General features: G+C 43.8%; 1 protein-coding gene across 1 annotated transcript; it reads right to left on the reverse strand.

Annotated features, from left to right (window-relative positions):
- Positions 1-4,953: 4,953 nt before the first annotated feature.
- Positions 4,954-11,246, reverse strand: LOC141981948 (GTPase IMAP family member 2-like). Its single transcript, XM_074943564.1, has 3 exons — positions 11,219-11,246; positions 7,378-7,423; positions 4,954-5,747 (listed from the first exon to the last, which is right to left on the reverse strand). Exons 1-3 carry the CDS (start codon positions 11,222-11,224, stop codon positions 4,954-4,956), a joined length of 846 nt encoding a protein of 281 aa, XP_074799665.1. The 5' UTR covers positions 11,225-11,246.
- Between the last annotated feature and the right edge of the window lie 806 nt (positions 11,247-12,052).

The raw sequence follows: 12,052 nt of genomic DNA on the forward strand, positions 1-12,052 counted from the left end.
CTCCTCGAGGCCCCGTTTACACTAGTAAGGGACCTTGCTCCACTCCAATGGTTAATGAAAATGAAAAACAACAACACTAGACTACTGTGCTGGTACCTGGCCTTACAGCCCTATGCTTTCACCATCCAGCATAGGGCTGACCACGCGAATGCAGACTTTCTGTCCCATCCAGGAGGGATGGAAGAGCCTGGCCCCGATGAACGGGAGCCAGACTCGAGGGGGTGTGTGTGTAGTGAGGCGGTGGGGTTCCCCGCTGCCCCTGAGAGAGACAAACTGCTCCGGACACCAGAGTGGGCGGAGCTAGTGAGCTCTGAGACCGCCCCCCAGAGGGTCAGGCTGTGCCCTGTGAGTATAAAGGCTCAACCTCAGAGCTCACTGGGGAAACAGCCGCTGGAGAGGCCAGATGCCTCTGGCCTAGGACGCAACTGGGAAGCCCCACTGGCCCGCGGTACACCCAAGGACTGGCCTGACCTGCCCCGCGCCAGCTACCAGGAGGAGTTGCTGGGCCTGCCCTGCACCAGCTACCCGAAGGAGCCTACAGTGCTGGACCCCCCGGAGGACACCACCCCCACCCAGGTACCACAATAAGGGGAATCTGGAAGTAGCCCAGGGGCAGCCAACCCTAGTCTGGCTGCAACACTGCCAGAGCCCATGTCAGTGTGTTGCTGCCAGGATCCCCACTGACCCAGCCACGGGTCTCCTGCTGCTGCTAGGGCCCCGGGCCGGGACGCAGTGGAGTGGGAAGGTCTGCGTCCCCCCTGCCACCCACCTCGCGGGTGGCCGTCTCCCCCTCTCCCAGGCCTTTTGGAGGCTTGGGCCTACTGTTGTTGCTCAGCCCTGACGGAGACTGAGTCTGAGGAGAGGCAGACTGATCTTCCCATTGACCCAGGACCCAGAGCCTCAGACATTTGGTGGGGCCAGCTCCAGTCGTCAGAGGGGTTGTGCAGCTGGTTGCCTTGGCGGGACTGATCCGCAGAACCTGCACAGTGCTGTCTCCAGCTTCCGCTCTCCAAGCGTGCCCACTCAAGCAAGGGCCTAGGACTCTGCAATCCAGAGGAGTGTACACTGCAGGGTGTAGGGTGACCAGATGTTTATAGGGACAGTCCCGATTTTGGGGTCTTTTTCTTAAATAGGCTCCTATTACCCGCCACCCCGTTTCCCAATTTTTCACACTTGCTGTCTGGTCACCCTAGTGGGGTGGGGTAAATGGTGACAGTGTAAATTTAAATCAAATTGATTTAAATCATGATTTTTTTAATCACTAGTTAGGAAGACTCGATTTAATCATGGATTACTACATAAAAGTGCATTCTTGTTGGTTGTTATAACCTTAATACATTTTCTTCACAATTCAGAGATTGATATGCTGGTCAAACAGTTTCACTCTTGTTTCTACTGCCTGTCCTTCCCTTCTCACATTTATTTACAGACTTCTTCTCCTTCTCCAGATCTATTCTGCCCCCAACAATCTTCTATTCATTGGATTTTTTGAAACTTTGCACTTTTCGAGAGACGTAAGGGATTGACTTTGTGCACACAAATTTGCAGAGGGACAATAGAGTTGAGGTCTGTTATTTCTCACCTCCATATATTATTTATTTATTTAAAAAAATATTTATTTATTTTTGCTGTTAACAAGCATGTTACCTCTGGAGACACAAATCCACAGTTTGAGAACGGCAAAACTAAGCATCGCTGATGGCATCTTCTAGACTGAGCACTGAGTCCTATTGGGTAGATAGAAAGATTAACCTAAATAATCTATATAAAAGCCTGTGGAGCCCCATAAGATTGGGTCCCTAATCCATGAACTATTGGCACTCATTTACAAAACTTTTCTTAAACATTACATGAATATATTGTCTCATACTATAGAATTAGAATTTATAATTCTTATTCCAGGATGAGATATCTTTGAGCTATAATGTATCTTAATTAAAACTATCTTTAGATAGGTTTTTTCCTCAAAGAGCATTTTATCAAGAAATCTGATTTAAATAACAAATCTGATTTTTTAAAAATCATTGATTTTTATCCACCCCGCTGTATGCTGTATTTGTTAATTGATTGTATTTAACTGCCCCCTGTGGATTTAAATTAATAGTGACATTTAATCTTAGTCAGTTATACCCTGTTTCTTTACATAAGTTGTTAAGTAAAGGAAGTAAAGGTGTGTTAACTCTAATTTAAGTGGATGGGCTGTCTATTGATAATTGGTATTTCTGAGTTACACTCATGCCACAGATTATTATTAATTATAATTATTATTATTAGAATGGGTTTATTCCTAGAGGTTCCCAAGGCACACCATTGAGTGTGTATAGGAACCAGCCAGATGGAGGCACTGCCAATTTTAAATTCCTTTAGGAGTAAAGGGACTGCAGCAGAGGGGTGGATAGAGGATTCCCACCTACCCAACAGCACCACTAGGATACCCAGCATCTACTTTGCTGTCAGCAACATCAGGCACCCAGTGACACAGGGGAGTGTTGCCTGCTCCCGAGTAACCCAGGGAGGCAAGTGGGGGTTACACTAGAGCACCCTTTGTCCCACCGGGGTGGCTTCTGGAAAGGACTGATTACAGGTTGAGAGTTTTGCGTGTGTGTCAACAGCTTTTTGTGTTGGTGTTTCCTCTCCCTACGCTTCCTGTCTTCCAGTTCCAGAGCTTTCTGGTGTGCTTCCATTTGCTATTGCTTTTCTGCCTCCCCCTCTTTGGCTCTCTGTTCAGCTTCCCATTTCTGGTGCTCACACTCCTTGTTGGCTTTCTCTAATTCTAGTCTGGCCAACTCTAAGTTCATGGAGGTTTCACGGTTGCCTGCTTTGGCCTTGATCATTTTTGTACTTTCTTTTCTTCCGTTTCTATCACCCAAGATAAACAAACAGAAAATGTCAAAACTGGAATCTTTTTTGTCTCTTTCCAACTTTCTCATCTGTGAATCTTGTAGAATCTAATTGACCAGTGCTTGGAGGGTGACGCTCACCAACTGTGTGTAAATTCTGCCATCACTATGGCACTGTGACGCTTTCTCAGGGTGCCCAGAACTATGAGTCATGTTGTTATCCCTCTACCTTAGCCTTTACTTGGCCTTGTGGGTAACACTTGGTACAGCCCAGTTCCCGAATCCCCTTTAAGAGCGTTCCCCTGTTGTGCCCAGCCCCGTCACTGGACACTCCCCGAAATTACCCAGTTTGCTGGCTCCCAAGAGACATTGTACACACCAGCCTGTTTGATTCAACTGGGGATTCACACATGGCTTCAGATTACAACACAGAGAGGTACTTGTGATAAACAAGAAGAAGTTTATTAACAAAGCTAGAGATTTAAGTGATACTGAGTAAGGATAATGGAAATCATTGGTTACAAATAAAACAAAAAGATAAGCCGCTTCTACAAGACTAGGACTTAACTTCAGCAAGTTAATCTTATGTAAAGCAGTTTCTCACCTAAAGTCACTTGCTCACATGGCCAAGATCTAACTTTCATGAATGCAAAAAGCACTGTCCTCTTTTGCTTCTTCAGTGAAGGATAACCAAGGAGTTTTTCTTCCTCCTTCTTATTATCCAGTAAACCTTTGAAATGTATTCTTTTCCCAGTGTACCCACAGAGAAAGGTCCCATCCCCCACACCCGCAGCTCATTCTCTGGTATGCTGACATCATGGTGCTTTCTTCATCCTCCGGCTAACCTAATCTTCCTGTTTACCTCAGATGCAAATGTACCTGCCATTGCATTTGGCTTCACAATACTTGACTTACATCAGAGACCTAGGCAGACACGTACATCAATATTCCTTTGCTGGGGAAAGACTTGTTTGTCAACCCTGTTTATCAAACCCTGTGATTTGAACATATTTTAATACATACACACAATTTAATTGTTTCCTGTACATACATCATGCAGTGACTATACCAGTATGCTATAAGCTTTCATTTGACTCTCACATGACTTTCATTACAGATAAATACTCTGACAGCCATGTGGCGGACAGGCCACGTAGGAGTTGCTGTTATAGGACAATGACCCTTTGGCAGTTGGGATTGAGGGACTCAGACTCACAGCCTGGGTTTGCTTGGAGAAATTAATTTAACAATCACAGTTTTGTAAGTAAGCTAAAGTAATTTAATCTTAGGATTGTAACTTTTAACAGTGTGAAAAACCAAGGCTGATTCTGTAAGGTTAATTTTCCTTGTAGACTCAGGGCTAGACTCTTAAAGGCATTTAGGCTTTGTTGCTCTCAGCATTGCAATGCCTAACTGGTTTAAGAGCATAAGTCTCATTTTCAAATGGGATTTAAGCATTTAGGAGCTTTGACAGGATATCTTAAAGAAAAGACAAAAAACAATGCTGCATATCACCATGTCACATCTTTGGTGGGTTTTAAAGTTTGCTTTTCAAAATATCAAAAGAAGCTTCGGCAATGGGGCCAGGCTAATCCTTGGTGTAACTCCAGTAAGGTCAGTCGAGTTTCACCAATTTACACCTAGTCTGAACTTTGCCCTGTAAGTGTCTGAGATTTTATTTTTAGTAAAATGACTGCCCTGTTTGATGTTGCAGTTTGAGCTACTATAAGTTTACGTGAGAGCTGAATAGATCTCTCAGCTCTAGCCAAAGGGCCAAATTCTTCCCTCAGTGACCTGGCTGTCAATGCAGAGTATTCCAGGGAAGCTAATGGAGACACTCCATTACAAATGCAGGCTGAGAGCTGATCAGGATTGTAAATCCATACAGTTGCTCTTAAGTTAATGGAGTTAAGCCATTCTAAATCCAGGGTTACTGAGTGTAGAAACTGGTTCAGCATATTTAAATTGTTCTAATATATATCATTAATAAAGAACAAATGCTGATAGCTTTAGTCATATTGTCTGAATGTGCTGCACTGGCATAAGGGTGAGGGTGCCTGAGAAGCTGAGATGCAGGGTTTGGGACGCAGCAGGGTTAGGTTGCAATGAGACTTTATGAATGACTGTCAGTGACGAGGTAGATCAGGAGAAGTACAATAATAAGAACTATTGCAGCAACCCCAAAGGCCAAAATAACTTTCCTATACTTGGTAAAAGGAGTGGTCACCCTGGTTCTTTTATTTATTCCAATAAGATACCTCACTTTTTGTTCCGTTAAATTAGGTTCCAAATACAGCTCACTGACGTAATACCTGCCCCCATTCTCCTGAACCGTTCTCTGGATCATTTCAATCAGCTCAGAAACCTGTTCAGCCTGTTCTGCTCCAGTTGCTCTGTTATTGAAAGCACAATATCGGTCCCCACACTTCTGAATCAGCCCCTTCAGATCTTTGTTATCTGAGTATCTCACGTAGTGACGCAGTGAGCCGACCGCTAAATCTTCTTTCCGGGTGAACAGGACAATCATGTGCCTCATGGATTCAACTCCAAAAATCTCCTCTACTCTCCTCACCGCTTCCTTGTCTTCCTCAGTGTAACGGCCCAGCTGGGTCACCAGCAGCAGAGCATGGGGGCCAGGGGCAGAGAGCGCGATACAGCGAACAATCTCTCTAGATGTTACTGGCTCACAAGCCTTTTGGTCAAAAATGGCAGGTGTGTCAATAACCACAAGCTCCCTCCCATTCCAGCTCCTTTGCCCCTTTTCACAAGTCAAAGTTACTGACTTTGCCCCGAGTTTGGACTCAAACTTTCTTTTCCCAAGGATGGAGTTTCCTGTTGCACTTTTCCCAGCTCCAGTTTTGCCAACAAGGATGATTCTGAGTCCCGATCTCCTGCCGTCATCTGCAGCTGATGGGGACAGGTTTGACAGTCAGAACATCATTGCACAGATAAAAGTAAATGAGTAGGAGTTACACCTAATTCTGAGGCTGAGAGTCCCAGAGTAAACAACATCCATCCAGTCCCTCATCCCAGCTTGTCTCTCTCCTCTGGGATGTCTTGTCACTTTAAACTGAACATGACCAATACTCCGTATCCTCTCTCCTGTACCTTCTCTGCTTCCTCCTTTCCCTATCACTCTTTGGATCACCACCATTCTCGCCGTCACTCAGGCCAGCAATCCGGGGGCGCTTTTTTACTCCTCTCTCTCCTTTGTCTCACACATCTAGGCCAGATCCAAATCCAACTGGTTCTTCTTCCTCAGTACCTCCAAGTTCTGTCCTTTTCTCTCCAGCCCTACACCTAAGTTCCCTTTCAGAACCTCAGTGTATTCTGCCTTGATTACTGCAACTCCTCCTCTCTGGCTTCCCAAACATACACATCAGACCCTTCAGTCCATTAAAAATATTACCACTAAATGTGTCTTCCTTGCCTGTTGGTTCGATCATGCAACTTCTCTCTTTCTAGTCTGCCGTTGGCTCCCTGTCTGACAGAATAGGTTCTTATACGTCACTCATCACTGTCGAATCAGAGCACCTCTGTCTCTGGTTTTACACAGATAACCCCTGGACCCACACACAGAGCTGACGCTCTTTGTACTGGATCCTAACGTCAGATGTAAATACGAGGCCTATAAAAACAAACCTTTGTGTTCTGGTCAGACCACTTCCTCCTTCAGATGTTCAAATCTCTGAACATTTGACCATCACATTTAAGCTTCTTGTCTCTACCTTCAAATTACTATAGGACTCTGCACCTCATTACATATCCTCGCTTTGCCCCATCTCCTCCACTCTATTAATGCTCCTAATCTGTTTTTTCAGATTCTTGCACAATCACTTGTGTGCTTTCTTCATTGTAGCCCCCCTCGCATGCTATGATCTTGCTAATCTCACCTGCAAAATCCTTACTCTGTCCACATCAAAATCCCTCTTAAATACCCACTTCTGCTGTGTTGCATACAGTGAATCAGGTTGACTTGCCTATAAATTACCTCCTGTTCTTCCCTAGCTCTATACAGTTGGTCAAGCAGGATAACACATTTCATACACATTTGTTTCCATTTTTTGGGTTAAAATTTGAAAAAAGTTGTCCGGATCTGCCTGGAAATGATTGGGGGAGCTGGGGAATGGGGTGTGCCTGGTACACAGACTCTCAGTGTCATTGGATTGGAACGAAGCTCTGCCTTGCTTCTACTCTCATCTCTTTCTTGATCAAAAGTGGTATGTTCTTGATTTACAGTTTGCAGCTGCTGTAGCAGCCTGAGATATGGACAAATTTACAGCTACTGGGAAAGGGATTTTCTTTGTGAGGGTTGTCCCCAGCAGAAGACAAAGTTACAGGGGTAATGTCACTGCCATTCCCCCAGTAACTGCACCCATGCTAGAGCCACTAAAATAATTTTGGGCAACTAAAGGTATATTCAGAATATGCCTCAATCCCCTAGAGCTTGTGGGGCTCTTTTACTTTACTGAAAAACTTGAGCTGAGCAAAATATAGAAGTGAGACCAGAATAGGGCCTTTTGTGTAACTGTCTTACCACAGGTTACATATTCTCCTTTCTGCTTGCTCCCATCCATCTCACCCTGAAATATTTGTAAGAAAACATGTTATTTACAAACATACTTTAACCAAGGAACTCAGAACATAGAAAAATACTTTCATTTAGAAAAACTCAGTAATACACATAATAAATAGTAATAACAATAATCACTGCTATGTGGTTCTATTATGGTCGGAAAAGTGAGTTTCTGAACATGATACCTTGATATTTCATGTTTAACCTCCATTAGTGTTTTCATCACATCTGCCTAACTTTAAGCACATGGGTCGTCCTCCTGAAGTCGAGAGTTAGGTTTAGCCTTTGAAAATCGGTTCTGTTATTGCAGCCTTGTACATACCTCCATTTTCATCAGCAATAGAAGTTCTGGAATCAGAACTCAGTCAACAGTTGGACTGTTGACGCACAAGGCAGAGAGAATGCAGCTTGTACTTCAGTACTGATACTGCCTTTGCAGCACTGACTTGTACAAAACAGGTGTCAGTTCATAAATTAAGTGGCTATGATTCAGTTAGAGCCAATTTTGGGAGAAGATGGCACAACCAGAGCTGGGCAAAAAATTTTGATGCAATTTTTTTCATTGAAAAATCCTGAATTGGGTCAACCAAAACATTTTGCGAATTTGGGTTGAATTTGCCAAAATATTTTGTCTGGAAAAAAATTCAGGAAAAGTTGAAATGTTTCATTTTGACATTTTCTAAATTCTGGGAGGTATTAGCAGGAGTGTTGTAAGCAAGACACGAGAAGTAATTCTTCTGTTCTACTCCACACTGATTAGGCCTCAACTGGAGTATTGTGTCCAGTTCTGGGCGCCACATTTCAGGAAGATGTGGACAAATTGGAGAGAGTTTAGAGAAGAGCAACAAAAATGATGAAAGGTCTAGAAAACATGACCTCTGAGGGAAGATTGAAAGAATTGGGTTTGTTTAGTCTGGAAAAGAAAAGACTGAGAGGGGACATGATAACAATTTTCAAGTACTTAAAAGGTTGTTACAAGGAGGAGGGAGAAAAATTGTTTTTCTTAACCTCTGAGGACAGGACCACCTCTGAGGCACCTGGCATTGGCCACTGTCGGTAGACAGGACACTGGGCGGATGGACCTTTGGTCTGACTCAGTATGGCCATTCTTATGTTCTTATGACAAGAAGCAATGGGATTAAACTGCAGCAAGGGAGGTTTAGGTTGGATATTAGGAAAAACTTCCTAACTGTCAGGGTGGATAAGCACTGGAATAAATTGCCTAGGAAGGTTGTGGAATCTCCATCATTGGAGATTTTTAAGAGCAGGTTAGACAATCACCTGTCAGGAATGGTCTAGATAATACTCAAGTCTTGCCATGAGTGCAGGGGACTGGACTAGATGACCTTTTGAGGACTCTTCCAGTCCTATAATTCTATTAACCACTGCATCAGTGAACTTTGCTGATAAGATCAACCAAATGTGCATGGAACTACATGGGAAAGAAATCTCCATTCCTGACCAGATCATATTATCCCCCCTGCCACCGTGAACTGAATTTGACCCCATCATACATGCTGAAGATCAAAAAGACCTGAAAAATATTAGAGCCGCAACCTGCGAGATGGATCCATACCCCTCTTGGTTGATGAACGCCAGAAAAAGCAAAAACTATGTTCACTACCAGTGGAAATAGTCATTGCCTTCTTCAGAAAACACGCTGGCCAAAATCCATGAAAAGCACAATACTTCACCCAATCCTCAGGAATCTATCAGTAGTGCCTAATGCCCTCCAACCATTATCCTGTCTTCAACCTTCCATTTCTGGCCAAAATCAAGCAAAAAGTAGTAACAACAAAGTGCCAGCAACATGTGACATAAGCCAACATCCTGGATGCCTTATAGTCAGGGTTCAGACTAGGGCACAGCACAGAGATGGCTCTAGTGGCACTAAAAAGATGACCATGGACACAAGTGAGCTTTCCATGCCCACGTTGCTGGACCTTTCTGCAGTTTTAGACTCAGTGGACCACAAGCCACTGCTAACCCACTGACGTGACATAGCAGGAGTAGATGGCCTAACACTATAGCTGTTCCTATTACTAAATTCAAGCAAAACTCAGAGTGATGGTTACTGTTCCTCTTCTCTGAAGGCCATCACCTGAGAAACACTGGGATCCAGACTATCCCCGCTTCTCTTCACTATTTACATGAGAGCACTGGGAGAGACAGTGATTCACCGTTGGCTTAGCTGCCAACACCATGTCAGTGGTACTGAAGACACACAGATACAGCTGTGATGAGGATGTCATAAGAACCAATGAACAAAACAGAATAGAATTTGATATGTGCACTAAGAGTGACAGACTGTGTTGTGGAATTTAAAGTGACTGAGTTAGACAGGGTATTTGACCTTTTCTTCTACATTAGAAAGCTCCACTGGTATAACATGAATCACTGTAGTAAACTGAGGTATCTTCTTGTGACTATGTGGGATCACACGGTTACAGTTTCACAATTTTCAAACCATTTCCAAATTGTTATTTCAGCGTATGCAAAGCTTCATAGCACTAGAACTGGTTTTAAAAAGAAAACGGACAATTTTGAGAATATTTTCATTAAACTTCCTTTGTTCTTTTACCAACTACAGAGCTGATCATTTTTTTTTTGAAAATTTGAAAAAAAATCAGTATAAAAATTTCTTGAAAAATCCCTGTTCCTCCCTATCCCGTTTATTCATACAGCTTTAGAAGAACGCTTTCACCCGATGAAATTAATAGGCGAAGGGCAACAAAAATGATTAGGGGTCTGGAACACATGACTTATGAGGAGAGGCTGAGGGAACTGGGATTGTTAATCTGCGGAAGAGAAGAATGAGGGGGGATTTGATAGCTACTTTCAACTACCTGAGAGGTGGTTCCAAAGAGGATGGTTCTAGACTATTCTCAGTGGTAGAAGATGACAGGACAAGGAGTAATGGTCTCAAGTTGCAGTTGGGGAGATTTCGGTTGGATATTAGGAAAAACTTTTTCACTACGAGGGTGGTGAAACACTGGAATGCGTTACCTAGGGAGGTGGTAGAATCTTCTTCCTTAGAAGTTTTTAAGGTCAGGCTTGACAAAGCCCTGGCTGGGATGATTTAATTGGGGATTGGTCCTGCTTTGAGCAGGGGGTTGGACTAGATGACCTCCTGAGGTCCCTTCCAACCCTGATATTCTATGATTCTATGATTCTATGATTCTAAGTTTAATCAGAGGATGTACTTTTTCACATAATGCATAACTAACCTGTGGAACTCATTTCCATGGGAAGTTATGATGTCCAAAAGTATAACTGGGTTCAAAAAAGAACGGGATACGTTCATGGAGAATAGGTCTATCAATGGCTATTGGCCAAAAAGGCCAGGCGACGCAAGCCCATGCTCGGGGTGATCCTAAACCTCTGACTACCAGAAGCCAGGAGTGGAAGATACTGCCCTGTCCTGGACACTCCCCCTGAAGTTCTGGCATGAGCGATTGTCATAGACAGGCTACTGAGCAAGGTGGACCATGATCTGACCTAGTTAGGAGGCAGTGTGTGTTTTTCTAGCAATTGTTCAAGCCGGGATTCAAGAAAGCAGAGGAAGACCCAGAGTCAAAGACAGATTCTGTGCGTGCATCTGATTTTGCCATCCTAAGCTTCCCACCTATATTTCTCTATGATCTACTTTTTGATCACTTGCTGCCAGCTCACAGTGCTGCTCACAATCTCAAAAGGGCCTGTTCTCATGAGCTTACAAGTCTGGTTTCTCTATCAAGTTGGTTCTGACACATTGTAACGAAACCTTAGAACCTCTGTGGAATTGTCCTTCACTAGTACATACCCGCATGGTTGTTGCAAGTGATTGATAGGCTGACATTTCTCCTTTAAAACAGGGATCTTAAACAGCTTCTTCCTGAAAAATCAATGGAACTGGTTAATACTCATGAAAGCCCAGACCAAATCCCATCTCGTATGTGTTTCTTTGTTCCTGTGCAAACTGAAGGGTGGTTTATTTCTTAATTATTATTTTATTTATACTGTCTCATTCATATGCATGGCATTACAGATGAAGAGAAGACAAGGGGGGAGATTTTCAGAGGCATAAATTGCAGTTCATGTCCATGGGCGCTAGGTCCCTAACTGATATTTGTACCTTTGAAACTTTTCCTCCATGTCCCTACAACAAGAACTTAGAAGCTAAGGTCTTGATCCTGCAATTGGAGCTGCTAGTGCAGGGGTCAGCAAACTTTGTCACCCAGCCCGTCAGGGTAAAGCAGCTGGCCAGCCAGGCCGGTTTGTTTATCTGGAGTGTCCGCAGGCACGGAGCCACCTCTAATGGCACAGAGAGCACTTAGAGAGAGAGATCAAATGAGTCTGCTGTACAGCCTTAGCTAATAGCCAGCAGGCTTTTGGCTCATGCGGTAGAGGCTCATGCACTAAGCTTCAGAGGTGCCCTAGTTCTATCCTGCTCATCGACGACCGAGGTCCGTTGGCATTACACTAGCATGGATGCTGTGCCTGCATGGAGATCCGTTGACTGTAATTGTGGCTTTACCAAAATGCAATGGTCTGTGCTAGTGGATTCAATTGCAGGATAGGGGTCTAAGGCCTGAATCCATAAAGGGACCTTTACGCGTCTTGAAAATAACTGGAATCCACAAACCCTGGGTTAGGC

This window comes from Natator depressus, chromosome 2 (genome assembly GCF_965152275.1).
Source record: "Natator depressus isolate rNatDep1 chromosome 2, rNatDep2.hap1, whole genome shotgun sequence".
Lineage (NCBI taxonomy): Eukaryota > Metazoa > Chordata > Testudines > Cheloniidae > Natator > Natator depressus.

Excerpts from the sequence above, each read along its gene's own strand:
- LOC141981948 (XM_074943564.1), bottom strand. Across the intron at positions 5,748-7,377 it reads AGGAGAATATGTAACCTGTG|CTGCAGATGACGGCAGGAGA; the intron begins GTAAGACAGTTA and ends TGTCCCCATCAG.